At 43.8% G+C, this 22,516-nt stretch overlaps 1 protein-coding gene across 1 annotated transcript in view; it reads left to right on the top strand.

The window, feature by feature from the left end:
* USP10 (ubiquitin specific peptidase 10) overlaps positions 1 to 22,516 on the top strand; it is a 63,206-nt gene that overhangs the window by 17,127 nt on the left and 23,563 nt on the right. The window contains exons 2-4 of the mRNA XM_019979364.2: positions 12,390 to 12,458; positions 17,082 to 17,142; positions 21,316 to 22,362. Coding sequence (XP_019834923.1) covers positions 12,390 to 12,458; positions 17,082 to 17,142; positions 21,316 to 22,362 — 1,177 coding nt within the window. The remainder of the gene's footprint in view (positions 1 to 12,389; positions 12,459 to 17,081; positions 17,143 to 21,315; positions 22,363 to 22,516) is intronic.

The following is a 22,516-nucleotide window of genomic DNA, read 5'->3' on the forward strand; positions in this document are numbered from 1 at the left end:
CTCACCCACACTTGACAGCATTCCCAGGAACACGAGCCACATCTGTGACAGAAAAGTGAAAACTCCTGCCTGCAAGCAGGGAGTTCTTAAGGAAATAGGCTTTAGTAAAGAAGTTTAAGTAGAAGAGAGTGGGGGCAAGAAAAACTGGGCAAATGCCTCCAACATGCTAGACACAGGGGACTTATATGGTGGTCAGCGATGTTGTGGGGGGAGAAAAAAATGTACTTTTACTAGGTTGATCTGACCTGATGCACATCCATGGTTTGTTTTGCCAGTGCCTCCCATTTTTCCCCTTTAAGGTGTAACATTTTGGAAGTTGATTTTTCTCCAGTTTGGGAGACCATGTGATTATTGTGAATGATTTTCCTTTAGGTCAGAATAGGTATTCTCTTATTAAAGTTTTCAATAAGGCTTTAATTCACTTTTCTTGATTATGGTTAAATGTTATACTTAAAAATTGCATGTTATATCTTGACTATGTTAAAAGTTTATATTTAGAAATGAAAATTGCCCCTGCTCGCCCACTTCTGCTGATAGTAAAAACGGGAGCATAAGAAACAATGAGAGCGGTTGAGTTTGAGTTCTTCAGCCTGCCGACTCTGGAGTTGGAACTGTTGCTGTAGAGAGGGCGTCGGTCCTCAGCCCTGGAACTTGTATAGGTTGTGGGCTTTGCTTTTCTTCCTCCTCTTCCTGAACTCATTTGTTGAGCAGAGCTCTTGAGCACCTGCTGTATGCCAAGTACTGATCCAGGCAGTGGAAAAAATGAGTTGACTTGGTGTCTGTTCCTTTTCAAAGAACAACTTTATGGAGGTATGATATACATGCAGTGAATTTAATTCATTTAGTGTATATAGTCTGATGAATTTTGACAGAAGTGGTTCTTTTTCATTGGTGTTGCACTTTCCCCTTCCCATCCCTTCCCTTTCCTTCCTAGATTAGCACCAAGGTGATCGAAATGAAAACAGGTGGAATTTTGAACTTTTTTCTACTAGGGGTATCCCAGATAACAAGTACCAAATTGACTGCCTAATTTATCAGCTCTTTTCCATGTGATAAGTCTATATAGCAAGTTATTGTATAATGAGGGCTGTTTAGTAACAGTTTAGAGCAAAGCAAGTTAAAATTTAACTGACATTGTGTAATGTACAATAGGCCTGGAAAGTTGGTAAAAGTGGATTTGTGTTAACTGAATCATGTTTTCTGATTTGGAGAGTGCAGTCTGTGGAAACAAGTTTCAGCTTAGACTCCCCATGAAAGCACTTAAATAAATCCAGTCTATTAAAAATCTTGGAAAAGTGAAAAGATAACTTTTTAAAAGTTACTATTTTTTTGCCATGCCATGTGGGATCTTAGTTTTTGGCCACACCGTGCAGCACTTGAGATCTAGTTCCCTGACTCGGGATCAACCCCATGCCTCCTGCATTGGGAGTGAGGAGTCCTGACCACTGGACTACCAGGGAAATTGTTGAGAGGGTAGCTTTTGATAGGACTTCAATAGTCAGAATAAAATACACAAACCACATGAAACCAACACTTGACATTTGAATCTTCAGGAGGGCGTGGCTTTGGCACACTTTTTGGTCCATTTTTCCCCTTCTCGGGGCTCCTCAGCCACAAGAAAGTGAGGAGCATCCTGCTGCAGCCCTGGGTAGTCAGTCGAGGCATAAGCCTTCCTCTGCCCCCTCTTCCTCTGTCTGCTTCTGCCGTTTGTAGTGCTGTAAGCAATGCGCAGTTCACGCACACGGTGACAAATTTATAAATATCGTGGTGTCCCAAACTTCGTCTTGTTCAGAATTTGTTCTCATAATCACAGTTCAGCGTGGATAGTTGATGCTCAATACATGCTGTTAAATCAATGAAATTCCTGCTGTGCATTGAACATTGTCGCCTCCAGGTGTCCCTAGGCCACCCACACCAATTGCCAAAGTTAAGACTGAGCAGTAACTGTTCAGTAGATGTCACCATCCATCAGGTACTGGGTCCTGATGAAAAAAAAGTAAAGAAATTTGAATGGTTCTTTTTATGCAAGTACTGATCTGATTTTTTTTTTAAACTTCATTTGTTAATAGTTGCCATTTAAATAGCTGTACATTTTGGTGGTTTTTAGTATATTCACAGAGTTGTACAGCTGCCCCCACAGTCCATTTTAGAACACCTCATCATTCCAGAAAGAGGCTCCATACCCATAATGGTGACTCCCTGGTCCCTCCCCACCCAGCCTCTGGCAGCCACCCTCTCTCCTTTCTGTTTCTGGGGATTTGCCTCTCCTGGATATCACCCAGTGCATGTGGATGGACTCTTACGATGCGTGGCTCTTGAGTCTGGCTTCTTTCACTCAGTGCGATGTGTTCAGGTGCCAGCCACCTGGTAGCCGTGTGAGTCTGAGAACATTCCCAAAGCTGTGTTTCTCCGGGTTAGATCCAGGAGATCCTTTTGGAGCTGGGAAGAACTGTGGAGATGGATTTAGTCTGGCATACTCTGATTTTAGAGATGAAGTTAAAGCGTTTATCACTCGGAGCAGTGTTCTTTAGTCATTAAGTCTTGCCAGACTCTTTCAACCCCACGGACTGTGGCCCACCAGGCTCCTCTGTCCGTGGGATTCTCCAGGCAAGAATACTGGAGTGGGTAGCCATTCCTTTCTCCAGAGGATCTTCTTGACCCAGGGATCGAACCTGCATCTCCTGTGTTGCAGGATTCTTTACTGCTGAGCCACCAGTGTATTAGTCCTTAACGTTTCTTCCTACCTCCCAAATTCACTTTTGTGTTGGAAAAGAGGGAGGCGGGAGGAGAAGACTCTACTTCCTGTGCTTGGTTCTGGCATTTGACCCTGCAGGCTGGGCTTTGAGTGTTCTTGGGACACTGTACCTGGGTCTGGCTCGCAGATGCCTGACTGCCGCAGAATCTGTGAAGTACAATGCGCACGCAGCAGTGTTTGTTGATCATGCCTTTGTAGCCTAAGTTTTTACCTCGGAGGCTGACCTCCCATTTCCCTGAGTCCTTTTGAAGGCAGAGGACATGGATTTGGTGGCAGCCTGCACAATGACTTGTGTTTCTGGATCTCAAACCTTGGAAGCTGTGTTCCAGCGCCCCCTAGTGCCTGCTCTGGGGGTCGTCCTCCGGGTCCCTGCTTCCTGCAGAAGGTGCTGTTTTCCATGGCTGCATCGGATCCCTGGAGAGCCAGCAGTGGGCCACGCAGGCGACTGGCAAACGCCTTTCCTTCTCCTCACCTCTCCTGGGCTGAGGCTGTGTCTTTGCTTTTCCTTTAGCAGGAACACTGGTATTTCCAGTTTGGCCTGTGCCTTTCGCAGGCTGTACAGCCCTAGGCCCTAGAGGGCCTTCTGGAGTCTGCTCTGGCAACTCAGAGTGCCGCGCCCTGGCGCTGGGCTGCAGTGAAGTGTCTTGCATCCACCCTGGCTGTGCTGAGCGCTTGCCCCTTTTCCTCATGTGTTTCTTGTGCATATATTTTTCATGTCCTCTCTAGAAAGGATCACAAAATCAGACGGGAACAGTAGGAGTTCTGAAGGCCTGAGCTGGGGTCAGTGGAAGGGAGGTGAAGTGGAGCTTTATTCTGATTGAGAGGACCCCTCCACCCCCAAGCCCCTTCCCAGAGAGGGGACGGGGCAGCCCAGCACCCTGTGCTGTGTCCCGACCCCCGTGGCCTTCCTGCCCCCGCCCCCCCCCACAGCTGGGAGCAGAGCGTCTGTGGTTGCTCTCTTGTTCCTCCTCTTGACTCCAGTATTCATTCAACTCTGGTGGGCCTGGCTTAAACCTCAGGGATCTGCCTCACTTGATGACGATGCCAACATTTCTGTAGTGCTCTGTGGTCCACGGAGGGCTCGCAGTGCCCGTTGCCTGGGTGCCTAGGTGTGCCGGCCCCTGCAGGCTTGGCAGGGATGGGGAAAGTGGGGTTGCACTTCCTCCGCTTGCCAGCCTCACAGTTGTGAGTTTCAGCTGTGAGTTTCAGCTCTCCCTGCTCCCGCAAGACAAACAAATGCATGTGGCCAGTGCCATTTTCTTCCTAGATTGTAAATCCTGTGAAATCAGGCACTGACTCATTCTTATCTTGTTTTTTTTTTAAACCAAAACTTACCGTATTTTTCTTTAAAAACAGACTTTAAAATATATTTATTAATTCTTCAGAGGAAGGAAAATGTTTCACACAAATATAAGAAGAGGGTAGGTAAAAATTTTCCTCACAGCTGAGTGTTTTCAGTTTTAGTTTAAAAACAACCCCAGCAAGCTCTTTATTTGGGAATAATTTTAAATTTATAAAAATTGCAGAAGTACAAAGAGCCCCCATATGATTTTTTATTCATATTGACTGGTTAGGGTTGAACCTCACTTAATCATTGGGGTGTGTTTAAGTTCTCTCCCTCTTTATACAGATACCTGTACAAACTCACAAACACACGAAAATACAGACACATTTTCTCTTACCCTTTGAGGTTTGAGGGTGAGTTACATGGACTGGGACCCTTTAGCCTTCTTGTCTGCTTGAATGTATATTTCCCATGAATATTCTCTTAAAGTAACCGCAGTTGGATAGCTATCACTTCCATATGTTGACATGGAACGCAGTATCTTTTTCTAATCCACTGTTTGTATTCTGGACTTGTCAGTTGACCCTGTGCTCTCCTTTTATAGCATTTCCTCTCCAGGGAAGGATCCAGGATAGGGTCAGATGTTGCATTTAGTTGTACTGTCTCTTTAGCTTCCTGCCATCTTGAACTTTTCCACAGCCTTTTGTGACATTGAGTTTTTGGAAGAGCACAATCCTGCCCCTGCTTTTTGGTAACATTCTTCATTTTGCCAGACATCTAAAACAGTTTGTGATTGAAAATTAGGAAGACTTTTGGGGATGGTGAGACTGGAACATTTTAATGGAAGCTGGCTGCCCTGAATTTCTGGGATAAACTCTTTGATGTCACAAGACTTGAGATGCTTCAGTCAGATATATAAAACTTTAGTCAGATATAGTTTTAGTTAAACAGTTGTCACTAAAATTCAGGGCAGTGTAATTTATGCAGTCACTGGGGTTTGCAGTTGAATAAATACTTGGGTTTTTCTATGCTTTTGTAGTTTTAACTTCATAATTTAACTTTTCTTCCTAATTTATTTAAGCTAAATTCTGCTTTACAACAATACTTCTATTTGCCTTTTTGGAACTGTGGATAAAAAACACTTCTTCATAGTGATGCTTCCTGTGATTATTTGTAACTGATGTAGATGATTTTGAAAAGCACTCAAATGATAGCCTCCAAATTTATGTGGGGTATTATATTTTATTATATCACTTCCCTTCAGTGTTTTTGAGTGGTTACAAAAGAGACATTAGTTTCTCTGCCCATGAAAGAAATACTTACTGTTTTTTCACATGTATTGTGATGGCAGGAAATTGTCTTTTATTCTGATGTCTCCCTTACTTGAGACTTGAGTGACTTTGTGCAACTCAGATTGGGACTTGGCGCTAGCCTCTTAGCAGCCCCTTCTGTAAGCTCAGTCACAAAACTGTTCTTTAGATTGTTGCCAGTGTTAACTACTTACTTTCAAAAACTCCTGCATTTTAAGGATTGAAAATAGATCCGATTAGGGCAGAGAATGTGATTCATGTGTATTTTTATGGAGTTTATTGATATATGTGAGCTGGTGTTAAGGGGATTATGTTAAAGTTCAGAGCAGCTCTGGCTAGCCATTTGTCAGGTGTTAAATGATACCTCAGCATTGCATAGTTGATAGTTAGCAGTTGCTTATGGTGTCATTTTTGGATTAAATGTTTTCATCAAGTCCTGATCTGTTTTCAAGGAGATCATGAAACATAGGTGCAAACACAGCTTCTGGAAAATGGGTATATAAATAGTTGACAGTGATTTGATAACACTGACTTTACAGTTAATCTTTTGAGTAAAGTATTTTTGCATGGTTCAGAACTAAGAACTCTGAAAAGATATATCCTTCTCTGTTCCACGACCTCCACTGACTGTCCCTCCTTCCAATATCTATTGCTTTTTAAAAATCAGTTTTTGCCTGTGCTGGGTCTTTGTTGCTGTGTGCGGACTTTTCTCTAGTTGCAGTGAGCAGGCTCTAGAGTGCTGGCTCAGTAGTTGTGATGTCTGAGCTTAGTTGCTTCTCGGCATGTGGAATCTTCCTGGGCCGGGGATTGAACTTGTGTCGCCTGCGTTGGTGGGCGGACTTCTCACCACCAAGCTACCAGGTTAGTCCTGGTATTGATCTGTCTTTGGTTGGTGGTTTAGTCGTGAAGTCATATCTGACTCTTTGTGACCCCATGGATTGTAGCCTGCCAGGCTCCTCTGTCCATGGAATTTTCCTGACAAGAACATTTACTTCTCCAAGGGATCTTCCTGATCCGGGGATTGAACCTGAGTCTCCTGCATTGCTGACGAATTCTTTACCACCGAGCCACCAGGGAAGCCCCTGTCTTTATGCAAATACAAATCAGTATTTCTATTTTCCTGCCTCCCACCCCCCCTTTTTTTTTAACCCAAAGAATGTTTTCTTGTAACAGTGTTGGAGATTCCTCGCTGTACATGCTCCTTCCTTCTGGAAGGCTGCACCAGCAGCTCTTAGTCCCCAGTGGAGGGGCAGAGTTCTAACCCAGGACCGCCGGGGAATCTTCTGCCCTTCCTGTTGCCCTCACCAGTGAGTTTTGTAATCAGGTTAAAGGTGTGGATCTGTGGAGAAATTATTGACATGAAGTTGTAATGAGAAAGCACACTTAAAATCTGTAGCAGATTTTTCCAAATAATCCTTTAAAAACAAAGATTTGAGTAAAATCGAAAATAATAGGAGAAAAAGTCTTTCCCTGGAGTTTAAGCACTTACTCGCCTTCTGCAGTGGCCCACACTCTGTGGAGTGTGCTTCTCTCTGGATCTGAATAAATCCACTTCTTACCTATCACTTTGTCTCTCACTGAATTCTTTCTGTGATGAGACATCAAGAACGCGAGCTTCATTAGATCCTGAAACCAGCTAAACCATCCCCAGCTTGTCATCAACACTGTTGCAGACGTCTTCGTGCTGTTTCTTTGAGACAACTTTTGGGCATTAACAGCTGGTTGGGAAACTCCCTTGGGAGGGACAGCATCTAAAATCAAGGACGTGTGCTCATCTTTTCCTACGAGAACTCCAAAATTACAACTTGCTGCTGAACAACCATCAACAGGAGAATATTGGATCCCACCAAAAAAAGATAACCCACATCCAAGGGCAAAGGAGAATCCCTGGCAAGACGGTAGGAAGGGCGAAATTGTGTTTAGAATCAAACTCCATACCTGCCAGAGACGCTCGGAGGGCTCGAACAAAACCTTGTGCACTCCAGAAGACCCCACAGAGACTGAGCCAGACCGGCCTTGAGTGTGTGAGTGTCTCTTGTGGAGGTATGGGTCATCAGTGGCCTGCCGCAGGGGCAGGGGCTCTGGGTGCAGCAGTCCTGGGTGTGGCAGAACGGCAACCTCCCTACAAGAGGTTGCCATTAACCCTACCTTAGAGCTGTTGAGCACACGACCCACAAACTGCAGAACAATTATACCAAATAAATTCTCGTACTGTTAAGAAGTTCTGGGACCCACAACAGATTTCTTAACCTGGGGATTTGGCAAAGGGATTGAGAATCCCCAGGGAATTTCACTTTGGAGGCCAGTGGGATTTGACTACAGAACTTAAACAGGACTAGGGAAAAAGACTCTTGGAGGGCAAGATAAAACCTTGTGTGCAACAGGACCCAGGAGAAAGGAGCAGTGACCCCATAAGAGACTGACCCAGACTTGCCTGTGAGTATCCAGGAGTCTCCAGAGGTGAGGTGTTGGTTGGGGGCAAACAACAGGGAGGGAACACAGCCCCACCCATCAACAGAAAAATGTATTAAAGATTTACTGAGCATGCATCGGAACAAGACCCAATTTCCCCCACAGTCAGTCTCTCCCATCAGGAAGTTTCCATAAGCCTCTTATCCTTATCCCTCAGAGGGCAGACAGAATGAAAGCCACAATCACAGAAAACTAACCAAACTGATCACATGGACCACAGCATTGTCTAACTCTACGAAACTATGAGCCGAGCCGTGTAGGGCCACCCAAGACAGATGGATCATGGTGGAGAGTTCTGATAAAATGTGGTCCACTGGAGAAGGGAATGGCAAACCACTTCAGTATTCTTGCCTTGAGAACCCCATGAACAGTATGAAAAGGCAAAAAGGTACAACACTGAAAGATGTCTCCAGATCGGTAGATGCCCAATATGCTACTAGAAAAGAGTGGAGAAATAACACCAGAAAGAATGAAGAGGCAGAGCCAAAATGAAAACAGCGCCGTATTGTGGATGTGACTGGTGATGGAAGTGAAGTCCGATGGTGTAAACAACAGTGTTGCATAGGAACCTGGAATGTTAGGTCCATGAATCAAGGTAAATTGAAAGTGGTCAAACAGGAGATGGCAAGAGTGAACATTGACATTTTAGGAATCAGAAAACTAAAATGGACTGGAATGGGTGAATTTAACTCTGATGACCATAATCTACTATTGTGCGCAGGAATCCCTTAGAAGAAATGGAGTAGCCATTATAGTCAACAAGAGGGTCTGAAATGCAGTCAGTACTTGGGTACAATCTCAAAAATGACAGAATGATCTCTGTTTCTAAGGCAAGCCATTCAATATCACAGTAATCCAAGTAATCCCCACTAATGCTGAAGAAGCTGAAGTTGAATGGTTCTATGAAGACCTACAAGACCTTCTAGAACTAACACCCAAAAAAGATGTCCTTTTCATTATAGGGGACTGGAATGCCAAAGTAGGAAGTGAAGAGATACTTGGAGTAACAGGCAAATTTGACCTTGGAGTACAAAATGAAACTGGGCAAAGTTTTGCCAAGAGAATGCACTGGTCATAGCAAACACCCTCTTCCCAACAATTCAAGAGAAGACTACACATGGACATCACCAGATGGTCAACACTGAAATCAGATTGATTATATTCTTTGCAGCCAGAGATGTAGACACTATACAGTCAGCAAAAACAAAACCAGGAGCTGACCGTGGCTCAGATCATGAACTCCTTATTGCCAAATTCAGACTTAAATTGAAGAAAGTAGGGAAAACCAGTAGACCATTCAGGTATGACCTAAGTCAAATCCCTTACCATTATACAGGAAGTGACAGATATATTCAAGGGATTAGATCTGATAGACAGAGTGCCTGAAGAACTGTGGACAGTTTATGACACTGTACAGGAGGCAGTGATCAAGACCATCCCCAAGAAAAAGAAATGCAAAAAGGCAAAATGGTTGAGGAGGCCTTACAAATAGCTGAGAAAAGAGACCCGAAAGGCAAAGGAGAAAAGGAAACATATACCCATTTGAATGCAGAGTTCTTCAAGAATAGCAAGGAGAGATAAGAAACCCTTACTCAGTGATCAGTGCAAAGAAATAGAGGAAAAAAATAGAATGGGAAACACTAGAGATCTCTTTAAGAAAATTAGAGATACCAAGGGAACATTTCATGCACAGATGGGCACAATAAAGGACAGAAATGGTATGGACCTAACAGAAGCAGAAGGTGTTAAGAGGAGGTGGCAAGAACACACAGAACTACTATACAGAAAAGATCTTCATGACCCAGATAATCATGATGGTGTGATCACTCACCTAGAGCCAGACATCCTGGAATGTGATGTCAAGTGGGCCTTAGGAAGCATCACTACAAACAAAGCTTGTGGAGATTGTAATGGGAATTCCAGTTGAGCTATTTCAAATCCTAAAAGATGATGCTGTGAAAGTGCCGCACTCAATATGCCAACAAATTTGGAAAACTCATCAATGGCTACAGGACTGGAAAAGGTCAATTTTCATTCCAATCCCAAAGAAAGGCAACCCCAAAGAATGCTCAAACTACCGCACAGTTGCACTCATCTCACACGCTAGCAAACTAATGCTCAAAATTCTCCAAGCCAGGTTTCAACAGTATGTGAACCATGAACTTCCAGATGTTCAAGCTGGTTTTAGAAAAGGCAGAGGAACCAGAGATCAAATTGCCAACATCTGCTGGATTGTCAAAAAAGCAAGAGAGTTCCAGAAAAACATCTACCTCTGCTTTATTGACTATGCCAAAGCCTTTGACTGTGTGGATCACAACAAACTGTGGAAAATTCTTAAAGAGATGGGAATACCAGACCACCTTAACTGTCTCCTGAGAAATCTGTATGCAGGTCAAGAAGCAACAGTTAGAACTGGACATGGAACAACAGACTGGTTCCAAATAGGAAAAGGAGTACGTCAAGGTTGTATATTGTTACCCTGCTTATTTAACTGACATGTAGAGTACATCATGAAATGCCAGGCTGGATGAAGCACAAGCTGGAATCAAGATTGCCAGGAGAAATATCAGTAACCTCAGATATGCAGATAACACCACCCTTATGGCAGAAAGCGAAGAAAAACTAAAGAGCCTCTTGAGGGTGAAAAAGTTGGCTTAAAGCTCAACATTCAGAAAACTAAGATCATGGCATCTGGTCCCATCGCTTCATGGCAAATAGATGGGAAAACAGTGGAAACAGAGAGACGTTATTTTCTTGGGCTCCAAAATCACTGCAGATGGTGATTGCAGCCGTGAAATTAAAAGACGCTTGCTCCTAGGAAGAAAAGTTATGATCAACCTAGATAGCATATTCGGAGAAGGCAATGGCAACCCACTCCAGTACTCTTACCTGGAAAATCCCATGGACGGAGGAGCCTGGTAGGCTGCAGTCCATGGGGTCGCTAAGAGTCAGACACGACTGAGCAACTGAACTGGAGCGTTCTCATAATTGACCATGAGGTTTGTTCCAGCAGACTGGTAGAAGGCTTGCTGGATCACGGTTCCTTCCCTTCCTCTTCACTGACAAGATTTTGTTGAATCATTTGAAATTTTAGTTCTCTTACTGGATTGACCAATTTCTGTTTTTTTTAAATACTTGTAGAAAGTGTACATAGAAGTGTGATTTCAAAGAGTATTTCATTTATTTTTATCTTTCCAAGAGAAATCCAGCCTGAAGAGAAAAACTTAGCAATCCTATAAGAACGTTCACTTCTTATCCTAATGTGTCTTCCCCACATCGTGAATTAAAGTAGCCGCTTAGAAGGTAAAGTGGTTCTCTTCTATGTGGACAGCATTCCTGTTGTTGGTATTAAATAAAGCAACATGAGTCTTCACGTTTGCGTTGGGCTTCACGTCTGCAGTATCGATCATCTTTTGGATCCTACTTGTTTGTTACTGCTGTTGTATCCCTTGAATGCATTTTCTGGAACTCTTAAGCAGCCCACCTCCACTCATCCCAAGTGTGTATGAGAGTCAAGAATTATTTTGCCTTTTGCACTTGAGTAGTAAACTATAGAATAGAATTCTATGAAAACAAAAAGAGACACTTTTTTTCTTGGAACTTTCAAAGCATTGCTGTCTTGCTGTATTGATTTTGGTTCTTTAAGATCTTCTGTTGAGTTTGTAAATTTAGTAATTTAAATTTAATAATCCTTTGATTTCTTTGAATGCTTCCTTGTTCTCTCCTTTTTTTTTCTTGACATTCTGCTTATTTTACCTGCTAGAATTTCAGGATACAGATTAGAATTTTAACTTCTTTTCTGTATCCTGTGTTTTGTTTACACAGATTCATTTTCCCCTGTTTTAATAGTAACCCTCTTTATTGCTGTTTATTTTTTGCCTCTCATGTCCTTTGATTTTTTTGTTGTCCATTCATATTCAAGAACTGAAATCATTAATATTTTGGTGGATGTCCTTATAGCATGTGGCCTTGTAAGTCTGATGCTTCACTTAGGGTGATGCTTTAGAGAGTCATTGATTAGTAGATCATCATGTTCATGTATCATGTCCACCTGTTGATACACATTTGGATTCTTTTCAGTTTCTGGTGGTTATGAATGAGTACAGATGCTGTAAACTTCAGCATACAGGTTTTTTTTGTTGTTGTTTTTGTGGACATTGTTCTTCATTTCTCTTTGGTAAGTGCTTAGGAGCAGGCTTGCTGGGTTGTGTGGTAAGTAAACTTTATAAGGAACTCCCGAACTCTTTTTTTTTTTCTGAGTTGCTGTGCCTTTCTGCATCTCTAGTTGCTTCACATCCTTGCTGGCAGTTGGTATTGTCTGGAACGTTTTCTCCCATCATAAGGTCCATCATTTTGATTTTCTTCCGTAAAACCCTAAGGTTTTATCTAGACTTACAGACCTCTCTGCAGTGGGGCTGTGAAGGAGCTCCAGACAGCACTGTCTGTTTCCTGGAGAGGGTCTTGGGGGGTCCTGGCGGATTCTTTATAGGGTCCATGTAACACTGTTTTCTGAAACTGTGTGATTTGTGTATTTTATGTGATCTGTGATTCTTTTTTTTTTTCCCAGTATATTTTTGGAGATTTTAGCCCTGATGAATTCAATCAGTTCTTTGTGACTCCTCGTGCTTCAGTTGAGGTAAGACAATTTTGTTTTATTGAGTGCATGCATAACTTTAATTGATGGTTATGTTTTAGATCGGGTTTTTTTTTATGCCTTTTAATTAGGAATTCCAATGTACAGAAAAGTGAGGAGCCTAACATGAAAAAATGACTGGACCCACCCATTGGATTTGATTACTGTTAACATTTTGCTATACTTGTAAATAGCAAAACGTTACAGAGACAGTTGAAGCTTCCGTTGTATCCTCGCATTCGCCCTATTCCCCAGAAATACTGAAACTGCCAAAAATGCACAGTACGTTTTGTTTCCTGGCTGTGATTTTCACCTCTTACTGTGCATGTATATATTGTTTGTTGTTTTGTGCGGTTAGAAATGTCTCATCAGGGGCTTCCCCAGGGGCTCAGTAGTAAAGAATCTACCTGCAATGCAGGAGATGTGGGTTTGATCCCTGGGTCAGGAAGATTCCCCTGGAGAAGGAAATGGCAACCCACTCTAGTATTCTTGCCTGAGAAATCCCATGGACAGAGGAGCCTGGTGGGCCATGATTCATGGGGTCGCAGAAGAGACCTGCCTTGTGACTAAAGAACAAAAACAAAGTCGTTTCATGCTGTATTCATCATTTTGCAGTTTGTTTATTTTAAGCTAAATATTCTTTAGATTTATTTGGATATTTTGTTCTTCTTTGATTTTAATTGTTAAATCTTATTTTTTTGGCTGTGTCCTGTGGATCTTAGTTCCCTGAGCAGGGAATTCCCTGCCAGGAAATTCCCCATTCATTGTGAAATATTGGACTTAGCTGTTTCCATGCTGAGGGGGCTGTCTAGGTCTTCAGCTTTTCCATTAGTACAGAAGTGTGGCAGTGATCATATTTTGTCATGTCTCCTCATGCTCCTCTGTGGATTTCTCCAAGAAGTATTCCTAGGAATGGAATTTTGGCGCCCTGCAAGGAATAAGCATCTTTAGTGCATCTGCTTTCTAAGTGGTTTTAACAGTCTGCGTTCCTGTCACTAGTGCATGAGAGTTTTTGTTGTTGTTGTTCAGTCACGTCATACTGTTTGCGACCCCACGGACTGCAGCACACCAGGCTTCCCTGTCCCTTACCATCTCCTGAAGTTTGCCCAAGTTCATGTCCATTGCATTGGTGATGCCATCCAGCCACTCACCCTCTGATGCCCTCTTCTCCTTCTGCCCTTGATCTTTCCCAGCATCAGGGACTTTTCTACTTTTCTATTGAATCAGCTGTTTTCATCAGATGACCAAAATACTGGAGCTTCAACTTCAGCATCAGTCCTTCCAACCAGTATTCAGGGTTGATTTTCCTTAAGATTGAGCGGTTTGATCTCCTTGCTGTCCAAGGGACTTTTAGGATCTTCTCTTCTCCAGCACCACAGTTTGAAGGCATCAGTTCTTTGGTGTTCTGCCTGCTTTATGGTCCAGCTCTCACAACTCTACATGACCGCTGGGAAGACCATAGCCATAACTATATGGATCTTTTAGATCCCATTAAAAAGAAAATTTTTTGATAATTCCCAGTATGCTGTGCTCAGATGTTCCAATTGTGTCCAGCTTTTTTTGACCCCAAGGACTGTAGCCTGCTAGGCTCCTCTGTCCATGAGATCTCCCAGGCAAGAATACTGGAGTGGGCTGCCATTTCCTTCTCCAGAGAATCTTCTCAACCCAGGGATCAAACCTGCGTCTCTTGTATTGACACTTGGATTCTTTACCACTAGTGTCTCCTGGAAAGCCCCATTCTCAGTACGCTGCTAAGTCGCTTCAGTCGTGTCCGACTCTGTGCGACCCCATAGAAGGCAGCCCACCAGGCTCCCCCATCCCTGGGATTCTCCAGGCAAGAATACTGGAGTGGGTTGCCATTTCATTCTCCAATGCATGAAAGTAAAAAGTGTCCGACTCTTAGCGACCCCAGGACTGCAGCCTACTAGGCTCCTCCATCCATGGGATTTTCCAGGCAAGAGTACTGGAGTGGGGTGCCATTGCCTTCTCTGGTTCTTCTTCTTCTCAGTATAGACATACTTAAAATTTTTGCTAATCTAATGGAGTAAGTGGATTTTTGTCGTTTTAATTTACGTCTCCCAGATTACAAACATTTGAGCACCATTACATTACTTTCATATGTCCATTGGCAGTGTAGATTTCTGTTTCTGTTAATTACCTGTTCTATATCTTTTGTCCATATTTTTACCAAATGGCTTGTCTTTTTCTTATTGATTTATAGGGTTAATAATCTTTTGGAGTACATTTTAAAGTTTTAGTGTCTTGTATTTTTTTTCCTCATAGTTTGTGGATTTTTTAAATATTTTTTAAGAAATTTTTTCCTTCCCTGAGGTCATAAAGACATTTAAAAAGTTTTTAAAGTTTTTGTTTTCACTTTGGTATGTAATAAAACTTGAGATTGTGGTGTTGAGTGTGTGTGTGTATGGGTGGGGATCTAACCCCTTACCCCATAGCAGTAGCAAAAAAGATTTAAAAATACTACCTTCTTATTATTGAAGGTCCTGAGTATTGACCTCACAATATGGTAGCACTGTTTCCAGAGTAAGTTGGTTTGATTTTGTATCTAATACAAATAAATTTTAGCTTTTTCTGTTGCTCAGTTTCCTTTTGTGTGTGAGATTATATATTTTTGCTTAAAAAATTCTTTGTTCTTATAAGTAACTATATAGTTAAAGAGAGAACTTTGAACAATTCTTGCAGTTTTATTCTGCTGCATTTTTATTATACCCAGTTCCCACAAAGGGGTTTCTTAGAGGTGGTGGAGGTTTGCTGTGTAACAGGCACCATATGCAGTGTATAGAGTGAAAAAAAATACACACGTTTTCTGTGCCTGAACTCATTCTGGCATTCTAGTAATTCCCAGTTATGCTCTTACCAGGTTAGTAAACCAAAGTAAGTGTTTTAAACACACTTAACAGAAAACAGCAGTATTGCCCTGGGGCATGCCAGGGGCTCTGTTTTCAGATCCTGGCTCTCCTACTCCCTAGATTCTAAGTACAGTGTGATTTCAAAAAACAAGACTTTGAGTGCCTTACAAGTTAGATTTTATCACCAGGGGGCACCCGAGTGTCATCAGTGGAATAAAGGCTGTGTCAGGGAGTTTGCTGTCTTCTGTGACTGCAGAGGGATGTCATCCTGATTTGTGGCTTCCCCAGACACACTGTTTTGCTCCGTGTGTCCACGCTAGTGATAAAGGCTGGGGCACTGGATGGGAGCGTTGGAGTCGTGTGTGGAATGGTCTTGCACTTCAGGCTCAAGTGCAGCCCACCTGGGCACACAGTGCTCTGCCGTGATGAATGCTGGAGTGCCCCTGTCTGGTGTAAGTATGCACTGCTAAGTCCAGAAAGTGGTCAGTTCCTTTTGTTTTCTTGGGCTTCTCCGGTGGCTCAGACCGTGAAGAATCTGCTGGCAGTGCAGGAGACCGTGGTTCGATCCCTTGGTCGGGAAGATCCTCTGGAGAAGGAAATGGTTACCCACTCCAGTATTCTTGCCTGGAGAATCCCCATGGACAGAGGAGCCTAGCAGGCTACCGTCCATGGGGTCACTAAGAGTGAGACACGACTGAGCGACTAACAGTTTTGTTTTCTTAGCTTCTTATTTGTCATTAATTCTCTCAGGAGAGTACTTGGAGTGATAAGCTTTTATATCTGAGACTGTTGCATTGACTCACTAAGAGTTAATAGGAAATCAGCTGAAGTAGTAGTTCTGAGACAGTTGTGGGCGTGAGAGTCTCCTGGGTGCCTCTGAACATGCCAAGCCCGGGACCCCATCCAGGCCCCCCAGGGTGTTGTACTGTTTCTGCTGTAGTGTGCAGGCTTTGAGAAGTGCTGTGGTAGAAGCCGTGTTAGGCTGGAATCCTTTTGTTCTTTGCTTCCTGCTTCAGATAGCAATTATCTGTCCACTTACCTTACCCCTTTCCATTCTAAACTTTCTCATTTCAAACACAGCCATTTGAAACATTCCAGCTCATAAGTATTATGGAATAGCTAGGAGGGGAAAAAATTGGCATATTCATGATACCTTCCTGCATTTTGCAGAGAGCCCAGGCACTGACCATTTTGCTGTCTCTCTTCCAAACAAGGAATGTGGTTGCCAGCTGTTAATCCAGTTGTTTAAGGCACCCTGTTAAAAGAGAGCTGTGATTCTCAGGCTTTTCTTTCCCAGCTGCTTTGTTCACTGTCCCCAGGCTTGGTTCCTGCCTATGGCTGAGTGGACTTGTAGTGATGGTGAGCAACGTGTGCAGATGGTCACGAAGACTCTGTACTGGTCAATGGACAGAGACAAGCGGTTATAGTATTTGATGTGTACTCTGCAACTCCTGTGAAACAGGGTGTGTCGTGAGCCTTTTGTAGCTGATTGACATGTCCGTTGGAGCCCATTTTTTATTTTTTACCTCATTTTTGGATCTATTTAATAACAATCAGTGTTGGAAAGCTTTCTGATGGTGTTTTAATATGAAGATGTTTAATCTTACTCTTTCCCCATCTGTGTTATTTTGTTAAAAATAGTGTTATGAAAAGTTGCATGGATAAATAGCCTTTTAATGAGGGTTGCTTTAATGAAATAGCATGTGTTGAACTTTAACAGTTTGTTGAGTTAAACTCTGTTTTCCACTTCCCTGGGCAGCTTCCTCCATACGGCGGGACAGTTCTGTGTGGCGCACAGGCTGCTGATGACCTCCCCGATGGTAAGCACGCGCCGTGGGTGCAGTCTTCCTTCCTTTCCCTTTCAGCTTGATGTTTTTGCTGTAAACTCGAGTAGCTTTAATCACCAAACCACTTTGGCTAATGAATTAAAGTTTATTCTGTGCTTCAGAGTATCAGACCTCCAAGGTGAGTTTTGGAAATAATTGCTCATTTCTGTTTGTTTCGTAAGGATCCTCTGGCACAGGTGTACCCTTCACAGCCAAGGCTGTCTGTGCGGGTTCCGGAGTGGGCTGTCTGTTGAGTGCACCGGCTGTTGGGCCCAGAACTGGCACGTCTCTGAGTACGTGCTTTCCACCCGGCTCAGTGGCAGCTCCTTTCTCTTGTCCTGAGTTTGCGGTTATGTCCACGCCTGTTATCAGGGCTCTTGGGAATTCAGGTGATCTCTTCACCTCCTGTCCTGACTGAGTAGCTGGCTGTCTGTGTCCCATTCACTGAGCTGATCACTGGAGGTGATGCTTACTGAGTTGCAGCCCTCTCATATATGTTACAGTGTCACTAACAGTAGGGTCCTCTCATCTTGCTGGCTGCCATTGCACGTGTCAAACCTGTCTAGACTGCTTTTCAGTTTGCATCATGCTCAAGGTCCTCATTGGCCTTGGAGAAGCTGGAAGCTGAACCTTTTCTTTGAGAGCAGTGATTTGGTTCCCTGTTTCTATAGCATTGTCAGAAAGGGTTTTATTATAATTTAGATTTAAATATAAACCTTGCAGAGACCATGTAAACTTTTAATCTGCAGACAAATGAGAAAATGATTTTATCTAAAATTATTAGCAGCTTTATAAGAAACATAAGGTAGAGAACTTATGATGACTTAGGATGAGGATAAAATAAGAGATGCCAGAGGGACCCAGACACCCTTGCCAGGCCTCCCAGCCTCTGGAGCCCCCTTGTCGTCTGTGGGTTGAGGTGCTCCCTGACTTCCAGTACTTGGCACGTAGCCGCTGTGCCGCCGGTGTTTGCTCGGGCTCCAGATGTCTCGCTGTCTTACCTGTTGTCAGAGCCCTGGTCCAAGTCGTGCCTTACCATCCTTCCAGGGGCTTCGGCTGCAGATGAAGGCTCCGCCTCCCTCTCAGACCCCCAGTGTCGCAGCGCCTCTCCCCTCTGCTCCACTCCCTCTTCCTCACTCTCACCGTGTCCCCCACCCCCCTCCAGGCTGGCATCCCTGCTCAGTTATGCGTCTTGGCTCTTTTTCTCCGTTCTTCCCCCTCTCCTCTCAAGTCCGTCTTTTAATCTGCCAAAAACACAGCTGCTCACACTGAGAGAGGCCAGCTCAAAGGCCCCTGTTCCCCAAGGCCTCTTCTGTCCTGTTCTGTTGTTTTTATTTCTCCTACAGTGCCAGCTCACTGTCCAGTAGTCAGTGAATCTGCCTCCCTGTTTAGGCTGAGTTCAGCTGTGGGCGCTCATCCGTTTCTGTGTGCAGCAGCTGCACAGTACAGTGTCTGCAGTGTTGTAAACCCTCAGGATGGTTTTGGATGAGCGCTTTAGAGTGATTTGTTCCGGCACTTCCCACCACACCTCACACTCTAGGTGGGGGCTCCTAATGTGGCCTTTTTAAGTTAGTCCCCAAAGCTGGAAGTAGCCTTGCCCCTCCTTCCCTCCCATCCCCTCCCCCATCCAGTTATCCTGCCAGCTCCTCTGACCTCTCTGTAGTTTCTGATCCAGATAGATCTCTTTGTGTGTGTGTTGAGGAGCATTCTATTTTTAAATTTTATTCATTTTTTTTTAATTCATTCTTATTTGAAGGATAATTACAATATTGGGTTGGTTTCTGCCATATATCAACACGAACCTCCTTCACACCTCTCATCCCATCCCACCCCTCTAGGTTGTCACAGGGCCCCGGTTTGAGCTCCCTGAGTCATACAACAAATTCTTGGAAAGCTGTAGAGGCTTTATTTCACCCACCCTCTGCTTCCATCATTCCCGTCTTTGATGTCTGTCTTCCTATAGATGTAATCCCCTGAGGCAGGGACCTTGCCTTACTAATCTCTGTACCCCTCCCCCTTGATAATAAACACTTTGCACATGGCTGAGAGCTCCATGATTATTGACTTGACTCACTATGAACTGATTGGAGAAGTCAGCTGAGGAAGCCACTTAAGCAGTGGTTCTCAAATGGACGTGGCCATGAGCATCTCCTGGGTGCCTCTGAGCATCTCAGACTTCAGGACCCCATCCGGGCACCCCAGGCTACTGCACTGTGAGTGCTGCAGTGCACGGGCTTTGAGAGTGCTGTGTTAGGGTGTGATTGTTGGTTTGAGCTAATTTTCCTTCCCCTAACAAATCCCCTGCCTGATGATCCAAGTGCTCATGAGCTTGCAGGCCTTCCATCACTTTTCCAGCCCGACAGGTTGGGCCTTGTCCTGACTTCTCTGCCCTGGAGTGCAGTGCATGGTGTGTCCACAACCCGTGTTCCTGCATAAGAAAAGGAACCGAACTGTTCTGGGTAGGACTCAGCCTTCCAGGGATGTGGTCAGACTGTCCACAGTCTGGTAAATGTTTTGGTAACAACTGTAGCATATCAGAATGGTTCCATTAATGTCACATCACATTCTGGAGTGTTGTATGTTACGATAAGATTAATGATTAAGATGTGGAACTCACTGTGTTTGTTGGGAATAACCAAACTCTGCACAGGCTGCATGGTACAGCACATACTAACTTCAATGTGACTCCCGATGCACATTCCAGTCTCTGAACGGTGGCCTCCCTGCTTCAGCTACATCCGTCTTGGTCCACAGAGCAGCTCTGCATCCTTGCAGCCTCACTGGATGGAGCTCCCTGGAAGCAAACTGGACAGTTCACTTTTAGGGATAATGGAGAAATATATTTCCTTTGGTGATTGTTTTCAAAATAAGGAAACCACGAAGCAGTGCTCAGGGGCCAGAGAATTGAAATTGTTCTCTCGGTATCTCTGTAGATGGTTAGCTGTAACCATCATCATGTTCTCTTTTCAGGAATGTTTTGCTGTTGGGCTGGTGTATTCTCCCCACTCCCAGGGTGTGTGATATCAAACCAAATGGAGAATTAGAAAACTATTCAGGGCACTGGCCCCTCTGTGGGCTGTTTTTTCTCCTCTAAAAATACTTCGAAAGTAAAATATATTCAGTTTTCTGAGTAGAATATGATTATTTTGGTACTGTGATTTTTTTTTTTAAATAAACGCCTTGAGAAAAAGTGGGCCTCTTGTACTAGACTTGAGAAATCTTCAGTAATGCATGAAAAATAAATAAAAAAATACATATCCTTTCCTAACTTCAAAATGTGTAACTATTTCGTCACATATAAGATGACATTGGTGTTTAGTTTCTATTGAGAAACTCAGTTGATTCTGAAACTCAGCCTAATTTTTGAGATGTGATCTGTGAAAAAAATGTCCATCTTAAATGGATAGAATATGTGGATTGTTGTCAGTGGGGAAGTGGGGAAGAAGTATTAAAGGATTTCAAGGAGATTTTTAAAGGTTTGCAGTCCTAACTTTATCTTGGAAGCACCTTCCTTACCCATGGGGTTAATCCAATATGAATTAATTTAGGAGAAGTTACAGGCACTCATGCAAGGCCATTTTGGGGCTTCAGTTAAGGTTGTTAATAGAAGAGTCTGGGAAATGGATAATTTGAAAGAGTGCTTTTGTATAATTTATACTTTTTGAATTATTAAATTGGACAAATTAGAGAAACCATATATTCATAATATATATATAGAGAGAGAGCACAAGCAAGCAGTGGTTTTCAAGTCCCCAAGTTGGTCGTGTTGATTTTTAAAAATTAAGTTTTCCAAAATATATATACCCTAGTCTTAGGTATAAAATAAACTAATAAAATCAGATTGCATTGAGGGACATGTTCAGATAGGCAGAATAGCATTTGTTTCCTATTCAAAGTTTCATTTTAATTTCTACCTTAACTACCGTGAGTGGAAAATGGATACCAGCTTCTGTGTTTCATATCTCCAAATTAAATATAATTTTGTGGTTATTATTTATTTCAGCAAATTACTTACTTAACACAGAAATTAAATGTTTTAGCTTTGTTAATTACTGCAAGACTTTAAGGTTTTAGTTTCAAAAAGAAATAATTACTGAGACTTTTATAAGTTGTATAGCTGTGTTCTTAACTAGTGGCATATTTACTGATCATTTTCTTTCTAAACAGGACACGACTATCAGAGAATTGAATTTGGTGTTAATGAAGTAATTGAACCCAGTGACACTCTGCCGAGAACTCCCAACTACAGTATTTCAAGCACATTGAACCCTCAGGCCCCTGAATTTATCCTTAGCTGCACAACTTCCAAAAAGCTCCCCGATGACATTGATAAAGAAGTGAACTATAGCTCCGCCAATTGCCAGTACCCGGGCCCTGCCCTTGCCCTGGATGGCGGCTCTCCTGCCGAGGCGGAAGCTTTAGAGAATGATGGTGTTTCGGGTGGTCTTGGACAAAGGGAACGTAAAAAGAAGAAAAAACGTCCCCCTGGATATTACAGTTACTTGAAAGACGGTGGCGAGGGTGGACCTTCGGCGGAAGCCCTGGTCAATGGCCACGCCGGCCCAGCAGTCTCCAACAGCGTAGGCGCTGAGGACACGGACTTGATGGGGGATGTACCCACGGCAGGGACCCCCCGGACTTGGGGCAGCCCTCAGGACGCCACGGACTTTGTCAGCGACGCCGGGCCTGCTGGGGCTTTCCCTGGAGCCCTGGACGGCGGGGCCAGGACTGCAGGGCAGCTTGAGGGCTGCCCCGGGGCTGACTCGGAGGCCTCCTGCCTCCCTGCCGAGGCCGGCAGGGACACCTTGTTGAGGACAGCTGTGGCTCAGCCCTCCATGGGGACTGATACTACTGAGAACCTTGGAGTCACTAACGGACAAATACTTGAATCCTTGGGTGAGGGCACAGCTGCCAACGGGGTGGAGTTGCACACCGTGGAGAGCTCGGACTCGGACCCCGCCAAGGCCGAGAGCGCCCCACCACCTGCGGATGCCCCAGCCTCCGCAGCGGGCACTGTGCCTGCCAGTCAGCCTGCCAAGTCGTGGGCTAGTCTTTTTCATGATTCTAAGCCTTCTTCCTCTTCCTTGCCTGTGGTTTCTGTGGAAACTAAGTATTCCCCTCCCGCCACGTCTCCCCTGGTCTCTGAAAAGCAGGCGGAAGTCAAGGAAGGGCTGGTTCCAGTTTCAGAGGATCCTGTAGCCATAAAGATTGCAGGTATAGTTCAAAAGATACAGGTCTGAGGCCAAGATGGGAGCAGACAGTCTGCACTGTTATCCAGAGCGATAGCGGATTACCTATGTGTTCAGATGAATCTCTGAACAATACCTGTGCCTTATGTGTCACTAAAAGTAAAATGACATATGAGCAG

Source organism: Bos indicus, chromosome 18, assembly GCF_029378745.1.
Source record: "Bos indicus isolate NIAB-ARS_2022 breed Sahiwal x Tharparkar chromosome 18, NIAB-ARS_B.indTharparkar_mat_pri_1.0, whole genome shotgun sequence".
NCBI lineage: Eukaryota > Metazoa > Chordata > Mammalia > Artiodactyla > Bovidae > Bos > Bos indicus.